The sequence below is a fragment of the Antechinus flavipes genome, chromosome 3 (assembly GCF_016432865.1).
Source record: "Antechinus flavipes isolate AdamAnt ecotype Samford, QLD, Australia chromosome 3, AdamAnt_v2, whole genome shotgun sequence".
In the NCBI taxonomy this organism is placed as follows: Eukaryota; Metazoa; Chordata; class Mammalia; order Dasyuromorphia; family Dasyuridae; genus Antechinus; species Antechinus flavipes.
This window is the reverse complement of record NC_067400.1, coordinates 571,328,911-571,356,277: the sequence shown is the minus strand read 5'-3', so window position 1 is coordinate 571,356,277 and position 27,367 is coordinate 571,328,911. Positions and strand designations below refer to the sequence as shown.

General features: G+C 38.5%; 1 protein-coding gene across 1 annotated transcript; it reads left to right on the top strand.

The window, feature by feature from the left end:
* Positions 1-2,061: 2,061 nt before the first annotated feature.
* LOC127555562 (L-amino-acid oxidase-like) lies at positions 2,062-24,580 on the top strand. The gene is made up of 7 exons (XM_051987953.1): positions 2,062-2,074; positions 10,716-10,930; positions 13,953-14,065; positions 16,494-16,695; positions 17,328-17,396; positions 17,530-17,666; positions 19,887-24,580. Exons 1-7 carry the CDS (start codon positions 2,062-2,064, stop codon positions 20,746-20,748), a joined length of 1,611 nt encoding a protein of 536 aa, XP_051843913.1. The 3' UTR covers positions 20,749-24,580.
* The last annotated feature ends 2,787 nt before the right edge of the window (positions 24,581-27,367 follow it).

Genomic DNA, 27,367 nt, shown 5'->3' with positions numbered 1-27,367 from the left:
AATGTTCCTACTGAGCTTATATATCAGAGAGATCTTAAAGGAGGAAAAGTGACCCACATGTGCAAAAATGTTTGTGGCAGCCCTCTTTGTAGTGGCAAGAAACAGGAAAGTGAGTGGATGCCCATCAGTTGGAGAATGGCTGAATAAATTTTGGTACATGAATATTATAGAATATTATTTTTCTGTAAGAAACAATAAGCAGGATGGTTTCAGAGAGACTGGAGAGACTTACATGAACTGATGCTAAATGAATTGAGCAGAATAAGGAGATCATTGTACAGAGCAGCAATAAGATTATATGATGATCAATTTTGGTGGATATGACTCTCTTCAACAATGAGATGATTCAGGCCAGTTCCAATGGTCAATGTGATGAAGAGAGCCATTTGCACCCAGAGAGAGGATTGTGAGAACTGAGTGTGGTTCACAACATAACATTTTCATTCTTTCTATTGTTGTTTCCTTCCATTTTATTTTCTTTCTCCTTTTTATCTGGTTTGACTTTATTTTTCTTGTGCAGAAAGATAATTGTATAAATATGTGTGCATATATTGGCTATCATGTTTAACATATATTGGACTACTTGCAGTCTAGGGAAGGGAATGGAAAGGGGGAGGGGCGGATTGGAACACAAGGTTTTGCAAGGGTTAATGTTGAAGAATTATCCATGCATATGTTTTGAAAAATAAAAAGCTTTAATAAAGGGAAGAAAAAGAAAAAGATAATGATTATGTTGGAGGGAATGTGGGAAAACTGACACACTAATATATTGTTGGTGGAGTCATGAACTGATTCAACCATAATGGAGAATAATTTGGTACTATGTCCAAAGAGCTATCAAATTGTGCATATCCTTTGACCCAGAAGTGCTTCTATTGGGCTCATATCCTAAATTGATCATAAAAAACAGAAAAGGATCCACATGTACAGAAAGGTTTGTGACAGTTCTTTTTGTAGTGGCAAGAAACTGGAAATTGAGTGGATGTCCATCAGTTGGAGAATGGCTGAATAAGTTATGGTATATGAATGCTATGGAATAATATTGTTCTATAAGAAATGATCAGCAGGATGATTTCAGAGATGCCTGCAAAGACTTGCATGAACTGATATTAAGTGAAATGAGCAGAACTAGAAGAACATTATGCATAGCAATAGCAAGATTATATGATGATCAATTCTGAGGATGTGGCTCTTCTCAATAATGAGATGATTCAGGCCAGTGACACTTGACTATTCTACTGACTACCTCTCCCTGCTCCGTCCCACCTGGCATCTGCCTTCTGCTAACCCTCCTACTTATACTGGATGTCTATCTCTATCCCATTCTCTACTTCCTGCTGCATATTTATTTGCCTGATTCTCTACACCCCTCTGCCCACCTCTAGACCCATATCCTTTTTCAGAACTCCACTGGTTCCCTATCCCCAGACTTCAATTTGGGTCCAGATAAAGAAGTGTTGAACTTCCACTTAGGGCTGGCTACCCCTTTACCCAGGTAACCTACTAACATAAGTCCATGAGAGAACCCTTAGAATTCAAGAGGAATGAGGAAATGTCCAGTACCAAACCATCCACAACTGGCCCTGAATGGAGAAAGAGTGTAGTGGCTATGTCAATTCTTGGAGAAGGATCCCAAAATCACCTGAGAGGAAAAGGGGAAAAGCTCTTTTCCCCTCTGGAAAATTCCAGGCCAAAAAAAAAAATTATAACCATCCTGCACAGAGCTATAAATGACAAGTAAAGCAGGTAATATAGATAAGAGGAAACAGTGACATCCCTGAAAAGAGAGAGAGCCCTTGACTGAGGTAGTTTTACCTGACTTTGTTCAAGATCACTTCTGGAGTAGGCTCTGGGATACCCTATTTCATGTCCCAGGGGCCTTTGGAGCTGATGCCAGGACAGTTAGTCCAGGGCTTAGAAAGAAGAAGGGGACAGTGAGATACTTCCCATTGGGAGTCAGGAAGAGGAAGCTTGAGATACAAATAAATCAACTGGAGCAATCACACCCATTATCAAAGCCTTAAGAATTAGAGAGAGGGTAGAGTTGCTTGCCTGGAATCAATGGAGCTGTGGGGTTCCTTGGTAAGCAAAACCTGGGGATTGGTTGGCAAGGACACTAATGGGCAGGCAGGAGGTGGGAGCTGAAGTGGAACTAAATCCTCATAAGAATACAGACCAGCAAAGCTTACATCCTGGCATACAGATGGTGTCATGGAGCTGCAGGGTGAGTGATGGTTCAGATGGCATGGCAGAGAATGGGTGACTGGGGAATGAGTGTTGGCAAAAGATGGGACTACCAGAGGCTGAGGAGAACAGAGCTAAGGGGGAGAAGGGGATGGATGAGGACACTGAGGGACAAGGGAATGAAAGGATACAAGAGGACACAGAAGTTTGGGAGAAGGGATGGATTTAGGTTTAAGAGTCATAAAAGATGGTGATAGAGCTGGAGGAAGTGGAATCAAAGAAAAGAGGCCATATGATATGAGAAAGGAAACTAGGGTCCCAGAAAAGGGGAGCTATAGACAAGGCCATAAGAAATGATGAAATTGTGGATGGGACATGGAGGTCATGGAGATAGAAGTTAGAGATAATGACAGAGTGATGAGGAAGGAACTATAGAGGATAGAGAAGGTAGTGTAGAGTGAGTCCTGGACAAGGCGCTGGATTCTAATTCTGGATTTGTTGTTGGCCCACTCTGGCATTGGACAAGACTCTTTCACCCTCTGAGCCTCAGTCTCCCTGTCTATAAAAGGAGAAGAATATAAGCTCTAAAGATCTCTTCCACCTCTGATATTCTGACCTCAGGAGATTGTTTATGGAGAATTTGGGGCTGGATAAATCCAAAGATGCAAGATTCCATTTTTTCATTTTCCTGCTTTTGTAATATCTCTATCTGTTCAGGCAGGCTGACACTTTATTTTCCTACTCCTACCTCAGTTGGCAATATAGAAGAATTCATTTTCTTTAATGCTATAGATCTTAGCTTCACCTACTATAAAACAAGTGAAATATTGGTGCAGTATTGAAAATGTTTCTAATAATGTCCAGGGGTGGAAGTCAGATCTCCTTTCTTGTTCTCTCCCTAGTTAGCCAAATGACTTTGGAAAAATTATATAGCCCCCATGTTCTAGTTTCCCTATGCATTAGACTTAAAAATCCATAGTTAATTGTCACCATGTGAAAGTCACACATGACTTATTAGATATTTATTAATTGCACAGAGAAAGGAGAGTAGTAATAGATACCTGCATTCTTTTATCCATTTCAAATTGAGGAAACTGAGGCAAAGAGTATAGAGCTGTGAGCCTAAGTGTGAGCCAGAACTGAAATCCAGTTTTGCATGGAGAGTAGCAAAAGCAATAATAGCAATATTGCCTGGGCTGTAATCTACCAGCTTGACCAAAAATAGTTTCCTGATTTCATCAGAGATTTGTTAGGAACAAGAGATGGCCCCTTCCACAACCCCAAGCTTTATAGGAGGTAGACCCAAGGACTGTGTTCATTGTTGAAAGCTAGGCTCCCCTATGCTCCTGGAATCTGTTTTGTGAGTGTCTTGTGAATGTATCTGTGCCTATATCTATTTGTCTGTATGTGTTTGTTGTACTGTCTAGATATCTGTGTTAGAGGGTATTTCAATGAATAAATGAATATATATTCACTATACATGCATATTCCATATGAACATATGAATCAACTTATTCATTTATATTATATATATATAATATAATTTATTCATATCCATTTAGGAAGCACTGATTATGCACAAGAACCATGTTAGATAAGAATAGAAAAAAAAATACTTGCTCTCATAGAGATCACCCACTGTCTGAGACAGAAAAGACAAGTTCAACTGTATGGTTCAGAGAAAAGCCCCAGAATCCTTAAAGTTTAGCAACAGGGTAGCTGGCAAGGTCCTAGTATCCTTAGATTGCATCAGTTAATCAGGAGATAGTGCCAGAGTCTGGGAGACAAAAACAAACAGGACAGAGAGTAGGACGTGGTGTTCCTCCATCTCAGCAGAAGGAACTCCATCTCATCCAGGTGGTATGTGTAATTAAGCTAACTCAGATTGTGCATAAGGGTAGGATACCCCATGGGACTAAAGCGAAATATTTGCCATCATGTAAATGTCTGTTCACTTTTTTCCTATTTCTACTTCTAAATACATCCATTTGGGCTGCTGTTTGTTTGTTTCTGCACATGGGGCTATGCAAATATGTCTATGAGTATATCTGAATGTATCTGTGTGAAGGTATGTCTGTGTATCTGTTTTTATGGGAGAATTCCATGTATAAGCATGTATTGTATCAATGCATTGTATTTTTAGTATGATCATTTCAGCCATGTTAAATACCTTCAATGAGAACAAACATGGCATCAAGGTCATTTCCTGCCCTTAAGTCGATTTTTGGTAAATTCTTCAACTTGAAAAGGTGACATACCAAGACTAAAGTGGAAGAAGTGTTGGTGTTAGGAACAAGTACCAATAGAATTGTATCTCTGTATGTCTGCTCCCTTGTGTGCCTGAGTGGATGGCTGCAAAAACTGGTCTCACCAGTTGTATGTCTCTGTGAGATGCATACTTACAGTCATACATAGATAGACTCATAAAAGGGACAAAGGGACATGGCAGAGGTGGGAGCCTGTGGGTGAAGGATGCCTTGGACTTATTATGGGCTTTGTTGACTTGAATTCATTGTCTTGGTTTGACACTGATAGTCAATGATCTAGTCCTCATAACAGTCCTATGAAGTAAGGATTAAGCCTTGTGAGGCTTGGTTGTTATTCTGGAAGAGAATCCAAAAGACATCACTATGTTATAGTCAAGTTACAGTATGTCCAACTGGGGCTAATCGGCCAATACAAGCTCAGAATGTTCTACTGTAGGTTGGGCACAAATAGTCCATGTGAACATTTGGGGTCAATTCTCTAAATTTAAAATCTTAAAATCTCATATTTCTTTTGAGCTATGTCAATTCTGTTTTGTTCATAGAGCATAACACTTTCTCTGAGAAGGACACATCTTATGACATCGTTTCACATGTCACACAATCAATTCCAAAGTTCTTAATAGAGACCTTCAGGGTGTCCTTGTCCTGCTTCTTTTGACCACAATGTGAGTGGTTGTCCTATGTGAATCTCCATAAACAAAGTCTTTCTGGCAAGCATATGTTTGGCATTCAAAAAACGTGAACAGCACCTTCTGCACTACACTTTGAATGCTTGGCATTTTAGCTCAAGAAAGGACCCCAGTGTCTAATCCCTTATTCTGCCAGGTGATCTTTCAACTCTTAAGACAACTCAAATGGAAATCATTCAATTTCCTGGAATGGCACTTGGTATACTCTCCGGTTTCATAGACATACAACAATGAGACCAGTTTGATAGTCCATCTTACATTTCGGCCATGGCTAAGTAGGACATTCACGTGAGTCAAAGTTCTGGGAAAAGACTGGGATTAGAGCAGGAGAGATACTTGCTAAAGCCTGGGACAACAAGGGTGTCCAAGCAGCCTACAACAGCCACATGATATTCTCTAGCTTGGCCTTGCCAATGTTAGCAATGGCTAGCTAACCTGTCCAGAGTGCTAAAATCTTTAGGCTTCCTAACTTTTATCTTTTTTTTTTTAATTATAGCTTTTTATTTACAAGTTATGTACATGGGTAATTTTACAGCATTGACAATTGCCAAGCCTTTTGTTCCAATTTTTTCCCTTCTTCCCCCCCATCCCCTCCCCCAAATGGTAGGTTTACCAATATATGTTAAATATGTTAAAGTATAAATTAAATACAATATTATCTAACCTTTATCTTATTACTGGATCCAGATAGTGCTGGAGGAAAAAATGATGACTTTGCACAGTGACTTTGCACAGTCCTCCCTCACTTAAATACAATTCACTTACTTGTCATGGCACCACTTCCCTGACATCATGGCTCTCTTTGAGAATAAAGAACAAGAAATAACCTCTATGAGTAGGAGTGGGACTTGCTCCACTGGAGACCCAGCTGAAACTGGCCAGCTGGGCAATAGAGCTCCTTTTTTTCTTTTTTTTTCCCCTTCCTTCCCACTGTCTTTATAGGATATCATACCCTTATCTGAGGGTGCTCTGCTCAGAGAAATGCACATTTTGATCCCTGAAACCTCACAAGATATCTGGGGGTTTATGGGCTAAGAGTATGCCTCAAATCCAAATCACTCGAAGGCAAATTTCATTAACCAATAGTAGGTCCCAAGTCAAACACCACTAGGTGTTTGTGCCATGATTGGCTTAGATTGAATATAAATGACTATTATTTTTTTGGCCAGAATGAGTGTTCCCCTCTCCAGAACGATTTTTTTAACTAGGTAAAAATAGCCCTTCTCACCTAGCCTTAATTACTGATTAACCATTTCTTCTGACAGACTAAGACCTTTTAAAGACCTCAACTTAAAAAGGCCAAGGTCTCCCAGTACATCCAGAACCATCTCCAATTATCCTGATCTTCATCTTGTCCCTGGACCTAGATGGGTCCAAAGGAGAAAGTGAGTTTGGTGACTTTGCACAGACCTCCTTCACTTAACTTCTATTCACTTGCATGTTAGGCATCACCTCCCTGATGTCATGATCTTCATTTAGACAAAGGACAAATAACAATAGCAACAACAATCTTCTCATCCAACTTTCCTTCAAAACCTTCCCAACACTGAGCTTGCCCTGGCAATGCATGCATATACCTCATTATCAATGTGTACATCCTTAGAAAGTATACAGCCAATGTAAGTGGACTTATTCCCAATATTCAAGATTTCTCCATTTGTTATAACAGATGATACATATGGATTTTGTGGTGCTGGCTGATCAAAGTTACCTGTATTTTCTTATATTAATTATTAGAGCAAAATTAGTACAAGCAGCAGAGAATTGATCCATACTGTGTTGCATCTCAGCTGCACTGACTGCACAATCATCTGCGAACAAAAAATGATGCATCAACACTTCCTCCACTTTAGTCTTGGTCTGTCACCTTTCCAAGTTGGAGAATTTACATAAATAGACTTAAGGGCAGGAAATGACCTTGATGCCATGTTTGTTCTCATTGAAGGTATTTAACATGGCTGAAATTATCATACTAAAAATCATGGGAGCAAGCACGCAGCCTTGTTTCACTTCACTGATGACTGGGAAAGTGTGAGAACATTGTCTGTAATCTATAACCTGGGCAAGTGGGCCATCATGAAATTGATATATGATATCAGCATGCTCAGGATCTTTGCTTTTGTTGATGAACTTCTCTAAGCAATCAAATTTTGACATGATTTCCCATAAGCCCTCATAATGGACAGCCTCAAAGGGCTTGGTCAGATCTACAAACATTTTATATAGACCTCCATTCTGATCCTGGAATTTTGGGGCAAACCATATCAACTGTTCATTAGCCATTTATGAAGTCACACTGGCTCTCAGATAGATAATTGTCTTTCAGGTGATTGAGGAGGTCATTAAAGAGGACTCTGGCAAGAATCAAGCCATCAAGGGCTAAAAGAGAGACCCTTACTATGATTGTTACAAGACAATCTATTTACTTCACCTTTATAGAGATGGACAATGGAGGCATCCATGAATTTATATACCTCTATATACATACATATATATGTCATATAACCAGAAAATTTCAGTCAGTTTTTGTGTGAGAAATAGATGCGCTACCTTGTAAATATCAGCTGGAATAGAATGCAACAGGTGTTTTGCCACATGGAGGAGAGACTAATGGCATTCAAAACCTCTTTTTCATTTGGAACAATTTGGAGAGATTGACTTTATCCTGAGGTAAATAGTCAACTGCTTCAGCATTGATTGATGAGAGTCTGTTGAGAATACTATGGAAGTTTCCACCTATCTCCCTTAGATTATTTTTATCATTTGTTGTGTCCTGCTTTCTAGGTCCCCCAAGTTGGGGTGACAAAATGTACCATGCTTTCTAGATCCCCCAGTACCAGGGTGAAAAAATATACCATCTTAGTGGAGAAGTGATGAGGTGAGACTCCTGAGGATGGTGGAAATATGGAATCCATTTATTCCAATTTCCTTCACCCTTATATACCCTCATATCCTTATATAACCAAAGCAACACTGCTCATGTGCTAAGTATATACTGCACATGTGGGACCACATAAACAACTTGCTATTGTACGTAGTTTGTCACTTAGTATCACTCTTTGGCACCTGGTATTACTCTGCTTCAAGCACAATACAGGTTGTCAACTGCCCCTGACTTCTCAGGAAATCTGAGAGCCCTTAGGGGAGATGGGGAGTGGAACCAGACATTGTCAGCAGGTTCCCTCTGGGCTGAAGGGCCTTACACTTCATCCAGAGTTCCCCCACTCTCTGTGACCCTCTATAATAAGTAATCAATGCAGCTCTATTAGCACTGTGTAGTTGAGATTCACCATAGGTCCTTGGCCCATAAATAGACTTCAGGGCATCATAGAAAATTTTGAATTATTCCTATCAGTATGAAATTTAATTTCATCTGCCTCTTTACTAAGCCAAGAACCCTGCATCTCTCTAAGCTTTGCTTGTACTTTACTTTTGATGGAATTAAATGCTACCTTCTTAGATGTAGATGGACTATCCTGCTGGTAAATTCTGTGGAATTCTTGTTTTCATCATACCGATCTTGATATTTGTGAGTATTGTGATCCAGATGAGCAAATGTCCATTTCTTTTCTGTTCCATTTGCCAACTGTATTGGCTCAACTTTCTTGTTAAGTTGGTAACAAACTATTCCCATTCATAAAAAATCTCTGCTCTGTTCACCTTAAGTCTTCTAGTAGTCATTTTGCTCAGGATCTTTGCTTTTGTTGAATGAAAAGATTTATCTTGGTGAGGATAAGTCTATGATCAGTATAACACTTTGGGCCACACATTGTCATCATCATTCTCACATCCTGTCTGTCTCCTTACAAGGACATAATCTTTTAAATGCCAATGTTTGTTGTAAGGATACATCCAACAAGTTTTATTGCAAATAGGTAAATGTATTGGTGATGAAAAGGTCTTGAGATGCACAAGACTTCAATAGTAAGTGACTATTATTATTTCTATTTGGATTCCATTGATCCCAAGTATTCCTTACCATGTCTGGTAGTCTCAGGTTTCTTTAGCATTAAAGTCAGCCGGAATTATAAGCCTTCATTTGGCACATCAATGATGAGGGTTTCCAGATCTTCATAAAATTGTTCTTTGATCTCATCAAAGTTCATCATGTTGGGAACATACATTTATGATGATGACATGAGATACTATCATGAGCCTGTTGTTCATTTCTTTTGGTATGCATACAAACTTGTTGCCCAGATTGGTTTTTTAAATTAATTAATTTATTTGAAACTTAAATACAAAATAGAAAAAGAAAAGTATTGCCATGTGCACAGTAGAACATGAGAGGATTCAAAATATAAAGCAATATATTTCCATGTAAAAAGCCTGTATAATAAATACTAACCATTGTATGCAACGAGATTAGTTTTGATTGCAAAACTCACCCCATTTTGATGGCACTCCCCTTCACTGTGGCCACTCCAGGAAAAGAGATATCCAGCTTCAACTTAAAAAAAAAAAAAGCCATTTTACACTTAGGGCTGCTATTTGGATGTGATATCTTCTGAGTTTTCTTGCAACAAGACCTGGTTCTTTTCAGATCTATGGGATTTTGTTTTCTCTATAAATATGTGCACATCTAATATGCCAATAATAAGCAGAATCATCTTTGAAAGAGGTCTGTACATTTTTATGTGTGTTTTGACTGCAAGATGAACCCCATCAGGCCAGGGTTGGGTAAACAGACAATTTTAGGGCACTTTTTCTAAGCCCTTTCCTTACATGATGAGGTAATCAGTGTAGTTCTTAAAAAGCTGCTCAGACACCAAGGGGATTGCCAAATCTCACTGCTGCTTCTAGTGAGAATATGATCCTATGTCCAGGGCAACCTGTGTACAGGTTGTGACTACAACTCCAAGTATATCCATACCTGCTCCTTTGTCACTGTTTCTCTCCAAAGGACTTTGAGATAGGTAAAAATAATAAAATAGAATCAGTGATGACTTTTGATTTGTACATAAATTGCATTTAAATGAAGCAGAACTGCATGAAGTCATTGCCCTTACTCTCTCTTCCAGAGTTATCACAGTCCAATGACGGGACAGAGTCAAGATGACTGATGATGACTCAAGAAGCAGTCATTTACCATTGCAACTTTGATGTCTAACCAAGTTCTAAACACTCCACAGTACCTGCTTCAGCTGTCTTCCTAGTCATGGAAACAAGTTGTTCTCACGTGCCCATTTCACTAGGGAAATTTTTTACATTCTTGGGGTAGACATCTCCCTAACTTACTGATGGGTTTCAAACCCTTCAATTACCCTCAACTAGGCTTAGCCCAAGTGCTGAAATGGTTTACCTGGGTGTGGTCACTGTGAATATTACAGCTTTCTGGAGCCACAGGTGAGAGTTGATGGGATCATCCATATCTCTAGATGGGGAAATTGAGGTTTAGAGACAGTATTCAAATTCAATCTTGGCTTAGAGTCAAAAAATATTTCCAGTTCAGTTTGACGTCAATGAAAAGAATGAGAAGCCAAGCCCAGGGTAAGCTAAGTTGGAGGAAGGGAATGTCCTGGCCCTGACCTTTCTGCATCTTCCCATCTTCAGGAAATGAATATTTTGTCCACAGGTGTCCTGAAGTTGGCCTTCATCCTAGCCATTTCTAATTGCCATGGATATTCTGACCTTCTTGCCAAGTGCTTTCATGACCCTGAATATGAAGCTATTCTGAAAACTGCCCAGGAGGGACTTGGAACCTCTGCCTTTAAGAAGCATATCCTGGTGGTGGGAGCTGGAATGTCCGGATTGATAGCAGCCAAAATCCTTCAGGATGCTGGACACAAGGTGAGGCAGCAATCAATCCATCCACAAACATTAATCAATCACCTATTCTCAGCCAGACTTGAAGTTTCCCCAGGACAGGTCCCTGGCTTCTTCAAAAGGTGAGCTCTAACAATGTAACATGGAAGCCAAAGAAAGAACTGAATCCTAACTGTGGAGCTGGAACAAAAACTTTTCCTTCTCTTGTTCCCCCATCCAAACTGTAAGCTCTGTGAGGATAGCCCTCTGTAAAGGCATGCCCTAGATATATTCTTCCATTTTCTCTCCAAACCAGGGTCTGGATTTGCTCTGTTTCTTTTTTGCCTTCGAGTGATTTCCTTTTTCTTTCTGTTTCTCGGTCTCTACATCTAACTCTCTGCCCCTCCCCACCCCACTCCCCCCCCCACACAGTGTAGGTTGGAGGTAAGATCCATAAGAGAAAAAATACTAATAATACAGGCTTATAGTTTTCAGGTGTTTAAAAAAACTGTGTGAATTTAGGGAAAATATTTAACTCTTCTGAGACTCAACGATCTCACCTATTTGAGAGGAGACAAAATCATAGAGACCTAAGCTCTGCTCTCACAGAAAACAGTCTGAGGAAAACAGAACAAGAAACAAACTCAGAACCTCTTCATGGAACAAGTGATTTGAGGAAGAAAGCAAAGGAACAAATTTTTCTACTATTTTCAGAGAATTCATGGTCTCAGAAGACAGATAAAACTCCTGCTTCCTTTTTTTTTTTTTTTTTTTTGTAAATTTTCTATCCTGCTTCCTTCAAATATTCTCAGATTCTGCAAATGCTTGGCAAACAATAAATTTTTGAGCACATATGAATAAGTATCAGACTATAAGGGCCTAGTCAGTGCTTAGAATGGATGATCTTTGAACTCTGAGTTTCTGTTTATAGGAGCATTGATTCTAGTGATTAAGGAAGATTTCCTGGAAACGGTAGTCCTTAATTAAGACTTGTCCAGGGAGAGGGGAGCAAAATGTAAGTAAAAAGACATGAATAAGTAAGAGCTTTAAATATAATTTCTCCCCTAATTTCCAACACAGGTAATCCCCATTCACAATGCTTGCCCCAAACCAACCCACCACTACTTTGAGGTCTCTACTCTACTGCTAGCCAACCATAGTAGGCTAAGGTCTTTCTTTAGTCAAGTTACTTATTTTCAAATCTCATCTTTCAAGACAAGGATCTTTCTGCCTTCCAAGATGAGGAACAGAGTTCCCCAAAGGGAAAATAGTTTGCCTCAATCAGTGCAGAAGTAGGGCTTGAACTCAATGCCCTTGATTGCCAGGACAATGCTTTCTCCTGCATCATATCTTATGCTCTATTTTTCTAATAAAATGTACACTCTGCTGCAGCTACAATTAGAATTGTTCAGAATGTATATACAGCTACCATAAAAGACCACAGGTCCTGGAATACTACAAATTAACAATCAAAATAACTAAACCTGTGTCCAAAACTATCATCTCCCACAAAACTAAGCATAATATTAAATGAAAAAAAAATGTACATCCAACAAATGTACAGATTTTCAAAATTTGGTTTCAACCAAAACTGAATTCAACAGAAAATTTAATATATAACAGCTAACATCAAAGGCTAATTTCAAGCCATTCAACAAGAATAAACCGTGTATGTTTTATATGTGGAACTGTAAACTGTACATGTAAGATAATCAATAACTAGGTAGTTCAAAAGAAATATTGGAGCAGAGGTGAATATGATCTGACTCTAAAAAGTAAAATTGTCCAGAAAAAGATAAAAATAATAATTATGCCAAGTGAATGATGTGCAGAGGAAAAACTGATACAGAGGCATTAAAGGGGGGAAAGAAAGCTGGAGGTTCTGAAAACCTACTCACATTGAAGTTGAGTTAGATAGGGAACAATACAATATATAACAAGAAGAGTATAGCACTTTCCAAAATCTATAAGGAAATAGAGAGGGAATAGAATAAGGTGGGGTACAGAAGGGTGTTTAGATTTATTGCAGTGAGACAAAGTTATAAATTAATGGAAAAGGGATAAAAAGGAAAGGAAAGGGTTGCATAGGATAAGATGGGATATAAAAGGGTGTTTAGATAAATAGAAGTGGGATAAAATGTGTAGAATAATGGGAATGTGATAAAGGGAGAGTGAAATGGGGAAGGAGAAGATAAGGGAGGGACCCATGAGTGGGGGAAAGTTAAGTAATAGCAAGTCTAGTTAAGAAGTATATATGTATACACACATATAAAGTATATACGTATACACACATATACATATTATATGTATATATAATCTGTACTTAAATATGGCCTGCTTGGGGAAAGGGGGGGGTGGGGGAGAAAAAAGATTAAAGTAAAAAAGTGCACAGCAAAGAACAAAAGAATTACTTACAAGGAAGCAAAGAGGGATATGAATATAATGTCTTCTATTATTATATATACCTTCTTAAAATGGAAATTTATTGTTACATATATATTGAATCCTCCCTGATGTTGTATAGGGCACATGATAATATCTATTTTATTTTTCCTTTTTCTGTCTTTTTTCTTCTACTTGGTTTTTTTCTCATTTTGTATTTACTTTAAAATAAATAATTACTTTTTTTAAAAAAAGGAAAATTAAGACAAAATATATAAAAAGTAACTTCTAGGGTAAGGGAACAATGCTAATACATTAAACTTTAAATTATCCAAACTAAGAAAAAATAAAATAAAATGTATCTTTCTTAGAGGCAGAGAACATCACACTTTTTTTGTATTTATTTCCCCAATGACTAGCAAATATAGTAGGTACTTAATAAGTAATTCATTAGTTTAATGCATGCTGACATAAAGGGAATGAGGACTTCTCTGGGCTTTCTCTCTCCACTCTTAAGTACTTTCAAATGGGACTATATATAGGACACAGAGTAGGTCCTCCCTCCATACTATTCTTGTTCATTCATGAATGACATACTTTCATCTCAAATTAGGGAGAATGGAAGGATGAGAAGATATGCTGTGGGTAAAGTCTTGTCTTAATGAGGTGCCCTTCCTAAATCTAGGTGACAGTCTTGGAAGCCAAGCACAAAATTGGGGGAAGAGTTGCAACATTCCGAAGCCCAGAGAATGACTGGTACATTGAACTGGGTCCTATGAGGTTACCAGCCAATCAGAGGTAAGACCTGGGATAAAGAATTCAGGCAGGGATTGGATATAACGAAGATAACTTGGGCAGTTATCCCCAGTAATGAACTTTCCAAAGTCCTATTAAATAGCCCTTGGGAAGTGGGTAAAACAGAGATTATGATCTATATTTGATGGAATTCAGAGATCTCAAGATACAACATTCCAAAGCTAATATAACAGCAGAGACATCACAAAATACTGTGGTGTTCTTTATCCCAGATGAAAGCTCTCCCTGCTTATATAGGGTTGCCATCAGGGTCTGCTCAGAAAGCAAACTATACCAGGCAGTCCAAATTTGGTTTTGAAAGTAAGTTTAGCAGAGCAAGGCATGTAAATGACCGAGAAAAATCTGAAAGTGCTAGAGGAAGGAGGATGAATAAAATAAAAAGAAGAGACAAGAAGTAGGGATAAGAAGAAGCATCAGAGACAAAGGAAGAGAGTATAGCCATAGGGATGGTGGTGATATAGAAAGCTGGAGAAGAAACCAGCAGAGAGATACTTGGGATTGTAATCCCAGAATAGGGAGGGAAATTTTACCCTCTCCAGTAGCTTGGTATAATTTGGAAAAAAATCAGAAGATTTGGGTGCTAGTCCCAATTTTGCCACTTTACTAACTGTGTGACTTTGAACTAGTTACTTGGCCTCCCTGAGCTATGGTATTCTGATCATTAGGCTTCTAGGTGTCACATTAGTAGCACAATCTTGAACCTAGAGACAGAGTTCATTCAACTCTGCCTCAGACACTTACTATTTGTGTCACCCTTGACAAGTCATTCTGTCTCAGGTTACTAAACTATAAAATGGGAATAATAACAGTAGCTAACTCCCAAGGTAGTTACAAGGATCAAATGAGATAACATTTATAAAACATTTAGTACAATGTGTGGCACATAGTAGGTACTTAGTAAAGGTTTGTTTCCTTCTTTCTTTCAATTATTTAAATATTCCACCTATCTCATAGGAGTGTTGTGAGAAAAATTCTTGGTTAACAATCAAATGAGATATAGATATGAATTATGCTTGAAATTCTTGGACATCAAAGATGGAAGGGAGGACCTTAGAGATAATGCAGCACAACTTTCTTTTCCCTCATTTTATGGGTGAGAATACTGAAATACCAAGAAGGTAAGTGACTTGCTAACATTTACTGGAGGAATTAATTAGTTTAAAATACTGGGCACAAATCCAATCTACAAGTTTTCAGGACCAAGGAGAGTTCTGAACTGCAGAGTATAATGGAGAGGGCTGTTTTGTTTATAATTAGATGAGCTGAGTTGGAAATCTGGTTCTTCTTAATTGTCTTCATCTGTAACATGAAGGGGTTGCACTTAATTCTCTCTAATTTCTATTCCTTTCAGTTCTCAATTATGATCCAAAGAAATATTTGCAATGCTATGCAACCCTTAAAGCACCATATAGCTAGTTGTTATTGTCTTGTGGTTTCTGACCCCATTCTCTAATATAACTTACTCATGTATTCTATTTTCTGTTTTTGCTTAAACTATTATTCAACAGAAATCATAGCTTCCTGTTCTACTTCCCTTCATCTCCTCTCGTCTTCCCTCTTCCATCCTCCCATGAATCCATTCCAATTAATGATGTAGCCCAGAAAGAGGAAAAGAGTTCTGGACAGTCAAGGGACATGGATTCAAATTTCCAATTCTGCCACTTGTTGTGTGACCTTGAGCCACCCTTTTCCCTTTGCTGGGCCCTCAGTTTCCCACTCTATAAATGAAGAGGTGGATTAAGTAATATCTAAAGTCCTTTCTGCCTCGAAAAAGCTATGGGTGTATAGTGTAATTCCTTAAAGTAGATATGTAGAAGAAAAAAGGAACTATTCTGAACCACAATGAATTTTCTCTCCAGCCAAGATACCTCTCTAAATTCTAAATGGTCTCAGAATTTCCAACAATCAATTAAAGGAGAAAATATATGTTTCTATAGCAGTTGATTTTGTTCCAGGCCTTTTTGTTAAGCATTTTATCAGTGTTATCTCATTTGACCCTCAAACAACCTTGGGAGAATGCTGTTATTCTCTCCATTTCATATAAATGAAAAATCTTTAATAGTCAGAGGAAGTGATCTGCCCAAAATCACACTAGTAAATATCTGAGGAGATGATTTGAACCCAGGTCTCCCCAAGGCCAAGCCCAGAACTATGTCACCACCAGGCGCTACAGCTATTCAAGAAAGGTGAGCAACTATACCTTTTCCTGGGGCCCAAAACAAAGTGAAATTGACCAAAAAAAAAATAGGAGAAAGCAGAAGCTAGACTTCAAGAAAAACATATTGATCAGAGCTCTTTGGAGAGGGGAAGGAGTGGTAATTTTGGAATTCCTTTCTGGGGAAATCACTACCATGGTTGAGCCATGAGGTGACAACATTCTTGTTGGGGTTCTCTTCTTTCTGTATCCCAGGCTGGTCCGATTCTATGTGGAGAAGCTTGGTCTGAAAATGAACACCTTTATCCAGTCCAGTAATAATACCTGGTATTATGTCAATGGCCGCCGGCATAGGACTTCAGATGTGTTGGCCAACCCCAACATCCTGGGCTACTCTGTGAAACCTGAGGAGTCAGGCAAGATGCCCATTACACTCTACAAAGAAGCAATAGCTAAGGTGATCAACAGACTACTCATTCAGTCACCTCCTAACCCCTACATCTTGTCAATCAGATGCTAGTTCTCTGGGGAAGCAGCCAGTCTAACCAATCACACCTAACTTGTGTCTTTGAAGCCTCTGCTCATTCTTGTTTTCCTATAAGGCTTTATTCCAGGATAGGGTAGAGGGACAACTGGGCTCTTGAAGGCTTTTATGTCCTTTGTCTCATCAGTATCCCCACTCCAGACCTCCTGGACTTTTTCTGTGATCATCCACTCTCAGAAAATAAGTGACTCAAGAGACATGTGTTTCCAGAAGGCCCTTGAGGAAACAGATCCTTGCTAAAATTTCAGGTTATATGGCAAATAGATATGCCCTGGAATTATGATGCCCTGAATTTCTGTCCTGGTGTATAGTTAAAAACTGGGCCAATCCTGTTCCATCTCTTCTACTTTCCCTAAGTTCCAACTCTTAATTCAGGCCCTCAAACAATTTCTCCAAATTGTACCTCTTCTTTCTGATACAACTCTGCCATGTCCTTTCTGTTTTGGGAAGAAGAGTACAGAGGGAAGGAGTTTGGGCTAATGGCAGCAATAAACCCCAGGTGTCTTGGCTGCTCCTTTACGACTCATGTCACCCCTTCCCTCTAGGTGGTGGAAAAACTGAGGCTTACCAACTGTAGTCATCTGTTGTCTACGTATGACTCCTTCTCCACCAAGGTATGAATTGTGGGAAATGGGGGAGGGGATAGGGAATTCTCCACCTGGTTCAACCCCATATCTACATCCCTTCCCTTGTTCCTCCTTTCTCCCATCCCCTGCATCTCCTTTACCCCCTCTGCTCTTCACCCAGGTCTACCTGCTAAAGGAGGGGAAGCTGAGCAAGGGAGCTGTCCAGATGATTGGGGATATCATGAATGAAGATGCAGGCTACTACAAATCTTTCTTGCAATCCCTGAGGAGTGAGATTATTTTCTCTCATTCAGATAGGTAAGTAGAACATGAACATGAAGTTCATGTTGGGAGGTGAGGGGTAGATCCCTATTGCTACTATGTCAGGCACTCCCCAGTCTTGAAATGCCTACTGTGTGCCAGTTACTGTGCTAAGTGCTTAGAAAATATTATTGCATTTGGTTCTCACAACAATCTTGGGGAGGAGGTAGAAAAAGAGGTGTGTTCTCTCTCAACATATTCAGTATAGTTCTTTCCAAGTAGCCAAGGGATCTTGAGGGAGCAATAATAATGATAGAAAATTGTCTACCAATAAAAAGTTATTAAAAAAAAAAAAAGAAAGAAAATTGTGCATAGGGGCATCAGAGAATTTTAAGCAAAGCATAATAGGAGGTCCAGGGGGGGGAAATCATTATAGAAGAGAGAATATGGGGAAAGCTTCATGGAGGGAATGTTATTTTAATTCAAAGGATAGCTATGAAAAGGAAAGGGAGGGAGGATATTCCAGGAATGGAGACAGTAGGAATAAGAATGAAGTAATAGAAAAGCAGAGGGTATATTTAGAAGCAGGAAGTTTAGAGCAGGAAGTATGTATGCAAAGGAGGAGTGGGAAAAGATAATCTGTAAAGCAAATTTAATCTGGATAAGTCTGGGAAATACCAGGAACATCTTTAGCCACAAAGGTGTCCTGATGGCCTCATGCATGATGGACAATCACTCTCCCTTCTTCATAAGCAATAAGCATGAAAAGATGATGGGCATGTTGTTAGGGGACATGACAATTAAAATGATGCCAGGTTGTGGCCAGCCTTGAATATCAGGATAAAGACTAACAGCTAGAAGCCTGAAGTATGACGTGTCTAGGTGCAGTCACCAAAAAACCCACAAAACTTTTGTCAGTGATACAGTGGCTAGGAAAGAAAAGAGAAATAGTAGTAGTTGTTGTTGTTCAATTGTGTCTAACTCTTCAGAGCTCCATCTTCTTGACAAAGATTCTGGAGTGGTTTCTTGTTTCCTTCTTCAGCTTATTTTATAGATGAGGAAACTGAGGAAACAAGGTTAAGTGACTTGCCTGGGGTCACACAACCTAAAAGTGTCTGAGGCCTAATTTGAACTCATGAAGACAAGTCTCCCTGATTCTAGGTTCAGCACCCTCTCCACTGTGACATTTAGCTAGAAAGACATTTAGCTAGAGGATGGAACAAATTTAAGAAGCTCTTGAAGTAGGTTGGGCCAATGGTGACAAGGGCCCATTTTAAATATGGGAAAAGAAAAAAGGAGGAATATATATGTGAGAATTGTCATAGAGCTTTTCCAAACTGGCTTTCCCTTGGGACTTCTGAGATCAGAATTAAAAAGTTCATAAGATTTAGAGCTTGAAGAGACTTCAAAGGCCAAGAATCAAATCTCCTATTCTTATACATGAAGAAATTGGGTCCAGAGGTTAAGTAATCTTCCCAAGGTCACATTAATAGCAGTCAGCAGAGTTGGAATTTGAACACAAGTCTTTAACTTCAATATCCCAGAAATAGGGCTAGGAAATGGACAGAATTATCCATTCAGGTCCCCCACACCTGCTTCTCTTGCCAATGTCCCAAGCTAACTATCTCCTCTCTTGTCAGAGATAAATCGCTGATCCAAGGATCTATAACCTTTTCTACTAGTCATACAATCGAGTGAGTCCTATGGACCCCTTTAGTTTTAAATGCACAAAAGCAAAAGAAATCAATTATACTGAAATACAGCTATCAAAATATTTTTATATGAGGTGCATGTACCTTATTTTTTTTGTTTTTTTTATTTAATAATAACTTTATATTGACAGAATCCATGCCAGAGTAATTTTTTTTACATTATCCCTTGTACTCGTTTCTGTTCCGATTTTTCCCCTCCCTCCCTCCACCCCCTCCCCTAGATGGCAAGCAGTCCTATATATGTTAGATATGTTGCAGTATATCCTAGATACAATATATGTTTGCAGCATGTACCTTATGTTAAGAACACCTACTTTAACTAGTTAAACAGATTTTCCTTTCTCTGGAGGTATTTGTTTTTTAAAATTCAAGCCTGATTGGGGAAATTTTTCACACCAAGAATCTTACTGATGATGATAGGATTTCAGTCTCTATGACAGGCAAATTGGGTGATATTTGGGAGCATCAAAGGCCCTTTAAGACCACCCCATAGATGGCCACATACGTTGTCTCTTTAGAGGGCTAGAGTATCCTCTTACTTTCTTCTTTTCTTCTTTGGGGACAGCTTTGATGAAATCACTGGTGGCTTTGATCAGCTCCCCAATGCCCTCTACCATACATTGCAACCTGGCACTGTCTCACTGAGGACAACAGTGGAGAAGGTAGAAATGGTTGGGCCTCAGGTCAAGATTACCTACCAGAGAGGAAGACCTTCTTCAGACCTGTCCACCATCACAGGTGACTTTGCCATCATCTCTTCATCAGCCAAGGCCACACGCCTCATCCAATTTGAGCCACCACTCTCCTTGGCCAAGCAAGATGCCCTCCGCTCCATTCATTACACCAGTGCCACCAAGGTGGTCCTGGCCTGCAAAGAGCGCTTCTGGGAACGAGATGGCATCAAAGCTGGGGCAACTATCACAGACCTGCCCACTAGATTCATCTACTATCCCAGCCATAATTTCTCTGGCAATATAGGTGTCCTTTTAGCCTCCTATACTGTGGGTGATGACTCTACCTTTTTTCTGGGCATGAAACATAAGAAGTTGGTGGACCTGGTGCTGGGTGACTTGGCAACTATCCATCAGAGGTCTAAAAAGGAGCTCCAGGATTTGTGTGAGACATCTGTTGTGAAACGCTGGTCCCTAGACCCATTCACCTTGGGTGCATTCTCACAGTTCAACCCTTACCAATTTGTTGACTATTCAGAAACACTCTTCCAACCTGAAGGTAACATTCACTTTGCTGGTGAGCACACATGCCAGCCCAATAACTGGATAGACACAGCAATCAAATCTGGGATCAAGGCAGCCCAGAACATACAGGCAGCCATTGATGCTGCTACTGACTATGATGTGGCTGACTGTGATGAGGACTATGATGTTGATGTAATTTTGAATAAGGGATTAACTTTCTTTGGGGATTAAAGGAAAATTCCAAAAGGTCTACTCATCACAAAGTGGCCTTTGAGAGGTCAGTGGATAAAAGGAGGTAGAAATGAGAAGTAGGAAATATGTGATATAGCATAACCTAAGGCAATTTGCCCATAAGTTTATAAGCAATTGATCATTATGAGAGACATTTCTGGATATTAAAAAATTAAGCATTAGAACCTAATCACAAAATCAAAATAACCAAAAAGGATGTTAAAGGTCATCTAATCTGACCCATACTTCACTCCCCCCTAAAAAAATAATCCTTTTTTTCTTCCAAGGGAATCAGGGGCTTGACCTCTTGTTGCTGTTCTCTATGCAATGGATTTGAGGACATAATAGAGCAAAGTTTGACTTTTTGACATAATTCAGAGATAAAGGAGTTAAGTGAGAGGAGTGGTAGATCAGTGAGACGGCTCCCAGTAGTTCTGAAAGCAATTGTTTAAAATTTAGATGTTCCAGCAGGCCTAGAGGCAAAACTTCTTAGGGGCAAACATCTTTTCTAAAACCTGTTCTGGCTAACAGATGTGGACTGAAAGCTACCTGGCCAAGCCCCAAAAATAGCCTCCAGGTCCTTTGAGTAACCTTAAGGCAGAGAGTCAAGGGTAAGAGTATCATTTCTTTGCCATGGGGAACAGTGACAGGCATGGGATCTAAATTTATCTGACTACTCAATTCATCTCTCTAGGAGAAAAAAAAAGTCCACTATCTCATTAAATGACATGTTAAAATAAATCAGCAAACATATTTTCCAGGAATGAATAAATGATATTTCTTACATATATTTACACTTATTTTTTTCAAATATACATATATATATATAGCTACTGATATGATTTAAAAAACAATTTAAAATCATTTAAATGAATCACTAATTGAATCAGCCAATCAACAAGCATTTATCAAGTACCTACTATGTACCAGATACTGTATTGTGCATGTGGGGAAGTGGTATAAGGATAAAATAGAACCAATTCTGCCCTCAAATAAATGTTTTAACAGGGGAAACATATATACATATAAGTAAAAAACGGCTGGTTGTTTTTCTTCATTCTCTAAGTGGATCAAAATGACATCACTGTGTTAGAATCAAATTACAGTCTGTCTGATTATAGTTGATCAGACCAATAAGAGCTTGGAAGGCTCTACCACAGGTCAGACACAAATGGTCCATATGAACATTTGTAGTGGATTCTCTAATTTTGCATATCTCACATTTTTTTTTGAGCTACTGAAATTCTTCTTTGCTTATAAAGCAGAGCATTTTTTTTTTTTTTACTGAGGTAATTGGGGTTAAGTGACTTGCCCAGAGTCACAGCTAGGAAGTATTAAGTGTCTCAGGTCAGATTTGAACTCAGGTCTTCCTGACTTCAGGACCAGCATTCCATTCACTATGCCATCTAATTGCCACCTAGCAGAGCACCTTTTAAAGCAGGCATGCCTTTTGGGTGGTCCTTTCTTGGCTTCTCCCAAGTTATGTAATCGTTTCCAAAGTTTTTCATAGAAACTTTTAGAGTATAGTTATATCACTTCTTTTTAAATAAGTTTTTTTTTAATTTTCAAAATATATACAAAACTAGTTTCAACATTCACTCTTGCAAAACCTTGTATCCATATTTTTCTCCCTCCCTTACTCCCACCCCTCCTCTAGACAGCAAGTACTCCAATATAAGTTAAACATGCATTTCTTCTAACATAGTTCCACATTTGTCATAATGACAAGAAAAATCAGATGAAAAAGAAAAAAAATGAGAAAAAAAACAAAAACAAAAAGCAAGCGAATGACAACAAAAAGGTGAAAATACTATGTTATAACCCACATTCAGTCCCCACAATCCTTTCTCTGGGTGCAGATGTCTCTCTCCATCACAAGTTTATTGGAACTGGCCTGAATCACTTCATTGCTGAAAAGAGCCACATCCATCAGAATTGTGTATCACTTCTTCTGACCAGCATGTGAACACCTCCCTTATGCAAGTTTTCTGAAAAACAGTCTTTTAGGCGATCTAATAGTTGGCATTTGAACAATGAAGCCATCCCATGAGAGTTGTGTCCTTTCCAGTACAGTTTGAAGACTTGGCAGTTCAGCTCAAGAAAAGACCTGAATGTCCAGTATCTCATCCTGTCAGGTGATTTTAGAATCTTCCTAAGGCAATTCAAATGAAAACCATTCAGTTTTCTGCATTGGCACTTATATCTCATTCAGGTTTCACAGAAATACAATGAAATCAGTACAACAGCTCTATAGATCTTCAGTTTAATAGACAGTCTAATACTTCTTCTTTCTCACACTTTGGAGCCTCCCAGATACTAAGCTAGTTTTGGCAATGCATGCATATCATTATGCAAATAAAGTTTTCCCTTGTTATAACATCAGATAAGTGTGCCCTTCCAGGAACTATATCTTGATATTATCACAAGCAATGTCTCTTCTTTTTCTTTCATAGGAAATTTATGTTGAGTCTAAAATGTATTGAGTCTTTTTTACCAGCAGATTTAAGCAAAATACACTGAACGAACTTTATGAAGAAGGAACTGCAGTATAAACTGGGCCTTTGGACTTTTTGCTACATTACTTCCATTCCAGTATCAAAATTTTTGGACAAGATTTTCCAATGGGCCAGCAAAACTCAAGCTGCCTGTGAAGGCCTGTTCAAGTGTTATGTATTCTAGTATTGTGGAACATCTGGGACACAAAATGAAAATGAACAGATTAAATGAACATTGGGAGTGAGCTGTCAGGATGCAGGAGGAATTGATGTTATTGAATTTTCCATATGTGATGTCTCCCCTTTAGAGGAGTCCCTGCTCACAGAGAGCAGGGATTGTTTGTATTCTCAGCACTTAGCACAGAGATTTGTTTTGTAATGTTTTGTTTTGTATTGCATTGTTTTGACCTTTTAGTTCAGGGTGTTTATGTTTGCTGAATTTTCTTGGTGGTAGGTTAATCTCCCTTCTAAAACTAGTACATCGTGGCACAAATGACAAAGGTAAAAAGGGATGCACATCAGTAATCCTATAAAAGAGCATGGAAAAGGGGCAGCTAGATAGTACAGTGGATAGAGCACTAGCCTTGAAGTCAGGAGGACCTGAGTTCAAATCTAGTCTCAGACACTTAACACTTCCTGGCTGTGTGACCCTGGGCAGGTCACTTAACCCCAATTGCCTCAGCAATTAAAAAAAGAAAAAGAAAAAAAAAAGAGCATGGAAAGAGAATAAAGACCCACTGATCTATATTTTCATATATTATGATTTTGAAGTGAAGGAGACAGAAATCTATTCCTTGAGATTGAGAAGTTGGCCCAAGCCAAGAGCTACTCCCTCAATTATTTTACTGTTTTATGGACCTGTGCAATGATTGATCATTACTGTCCTTTCATTTATTTTGGATGGTTAAATAGAACCTCTTCAAAGGCTTCAAGTGGGAAATTGTGGTATTAAAATGTGATATTCTACTTTATTTCATTAAGATTTAATTAAGGCTCTTTCTCTCTCATTAGGCCTACAACCTATTTCACCCTTATAAGTCACCCACCATCCACTGTAGGAGAGACTTACTTAAGTAAAAGTCAAATGTATTCCAGGAAGCACTGATGTCAGATATTCTAGAAAATATAAATTGTTGCTGTGAAAAATCCCCAAGACTTAGACTGAAAAATCCTCATTCTCTAAATCCAACCAATGGTAATTTGACAAGGCCTACATTGCTAATGACAGATTGTGTTTCTTTACTACAAAAGAACTAACTGCCTTGACAATGGGGTGGGCATCCCTGGATCTCATTTATTGGAAATTGCTAGTTTTGCTAATAAATTGGCCACACTTGCTTCTGTTTCTCTCATTCATAGATTTCAGTAACAACAGGTTTTAAAGCAACAATGTTCATCTTTACCGTAAGCATATTCTCTATTGTTAAGTCCTAAACTCTCAGATGCACTTTCATATGACAAAAGTCTGGCTCCCTGATTATCACAGATTGCCTTCAAATATCCCATTGGAATCATTATAGCTTTGAACTCACATGACCTATAACAGTGGTGTCAAATTCAAAAAGAAAAAAGAGCTGCTAAACCATATATTAGAATCCTTTGGGACTGTATGGAGACATAGTTTTTAAATATAATAATGTGCTCCATCCAAATTGTTGTGGGACACATAAAGTCTGTCAGCCACATGTTTTGACACCTTGGGCTTTTAGAATATTCTCTCTAACCCTCCCTGATCCAATGGGAGACACTGAACTCATTGATAACTGATGTCATTATCCTTCTCTGATAGGCAGTACTAACTTAGTCTGGGAATGAATGAATGAAAAAATCATCTTTTAAGTGTTTTGTATATGTCTGACATTGTGCTAATTAGTGAAACTGCAAATAGAAAAATGAGATAGTCCCTACTCTTAAAGATCTAATACTGTAATTGAAGAAGAAAGCATGTGTAAGAAGGTTCAGCTGAAAAGCACAAGGACAGACCTTAAAATCCTACAGGTTCATTGTTAGAGCAGATGGAAAGACATAGCTAAGATGACAGGTACTGCAAGACAAAGGCAGATGGTAAAGACATCAGAAATAATAGCCTGTTTCTAATGGAGTCTCCCTTCTTATCTATGCCCCCGTGAACAATCAAACAATGGGAGAAAGAGAAAAGCAAAGGAGGGACACATATGCTTTGCATATGTTTTCAGATTTTTTATTTATGTTTGAGAAATTGAAAGCCATCCAAATCATCTCTTATCGTCTTAGTCACAATTCATTTCAAAGTCAAGATCTTCCATCTGAATATGGCATAAAAGTCATCCCTAGGAAATCTCCTACTGGAAAATGCAAAAGACATCTGGTAACTATATTTCTGATTAAAAACTTTTCATAGCAATCACATTTAAAAAGTGTCCCATATAAGTTACATTTGCATGTAATGTATAATCTATATTAGATTACTGACTGTCTTAGGAAGGCAGAAGTAAGGGAGGGAAAAAGAAAATTTAGAACTCAAAATCTTACAAAAATAGTTGAAGTCTTAAAGATCTTCCAGGGGTAGAGCCAAGATGATGGAGCACAAACAAGACTCTCTGTAACCTCCTCTAATCTTCTCTTAAACTAACAGCAGATTAAGCCTCTAAATTGGTTTTGAAGTCAAAGAATCCACAAATATTTGAAATACTACACATTTCTAGAAAAAGATACCTTGGAAGAACTTCAGAACAAGTCTGTTTCAATCTGGCAGGGGGGCAATACATGGAGCCCAGACCACAGCACAGGGAGACGAGGCAAGGAACTGGGGCAGCAAGTCAGAGCTTTGCAGTTCCACACACTTGGAAATCTTCTGTGAGCCTCTTAGTCTATCTATCCTGGTTGCAAGCAGGTGGTTTGATAGATTTGCTACTAATGGCAAATGGTAAACCACTGAGCCCCAGAAAACCGCTGAACCTAGCTGCCATTACCTAGCACTGGAAATCAATCAGCAGAACTGTCCCAGGGAAAATTAAAGCAGCTGTCACTCCTTTGCATTGAACAGACCTCAAGCCTAAAAAAAAATGGATAAAAAACCAAAAAGAACTCTTATCATAGACAGCTTTCATGGAGAAAGAGAAGAACAGACCTCAAATCCTGAGGTTCCTAAAGGCAAAGAAACTCCAGAAGAAATCTCAAAGAGAGACATGAATTGGTCCCCATTTCACAAGGCTTTCTTTGAAGATTGCATAACAGATCTTAAAATAGAGTTAGAAGAAAAATTAGGAGAAAAATGGGAAAATGAAATGAAATCATTGAAAGAAGGAATGGGAAAAAATGAAAAAAGAATGCAATGAAGAAAAAAATTCAATTGGCCAATTGCAAAAGGAGCTATAAAAGGTAACTGAAGAAAATAATACACTAAAAATTAGAATTAAACAAATGGAATTGAATGACTCAATAAGACTTCAAGAATCAGTCAAACAAAAACTAAAAAAATAAAAAAAAAATAGAATAAAAAATGAAATATCTCCTAGGAAAAACAACTGACCTGGAAAGTAGATCTAGGAGAGACAATCTAAGGATTATTGGGCTTCCTGAAAGCCATGATGAAAAAAAGAACCTAGACATTATTTTACAAGAAATCATAAAAAAAAATTGCCCTGATATTTTAGAATCAGAAGATAAAATAGCCATGGAAAGAATCCACCAATCACCTCCTGAAAGAGACCCCAAAATTAAATCCCCAAGTAATATTGTGGCTAAATTTCAGAATTATCATACCAAGAAAAAGATAATGCAAGCAGCCAGAAAGACACAATTTAAATACTGAAAAGTTACAATTAGGATTACCCAGGACCTAGCAGCTTCCACCTTAAAGGATCGAAGGGCCTGGAATCTGATATTCCAAAAAGCAAAGGAACTGGAATTGCAGCCAAGAATAAGCTATCCAGCTAAAATGAGCATTATCTTTCAGGCAAGAAGATAGATATCCAATGATATAGGTGAATTTCACCTATTTCAATTGAAAATTTGAGCTCCAAACACAGAATTCAAGAGAAGAATTAAAAAGGTCTGTGACCCTGTCAGAGGGTCACAGACAATAGGGAAACTCTGGGTAAGGTATAAGATCTTTCAGCCCAGAGGGAACCTGCTGACAATGT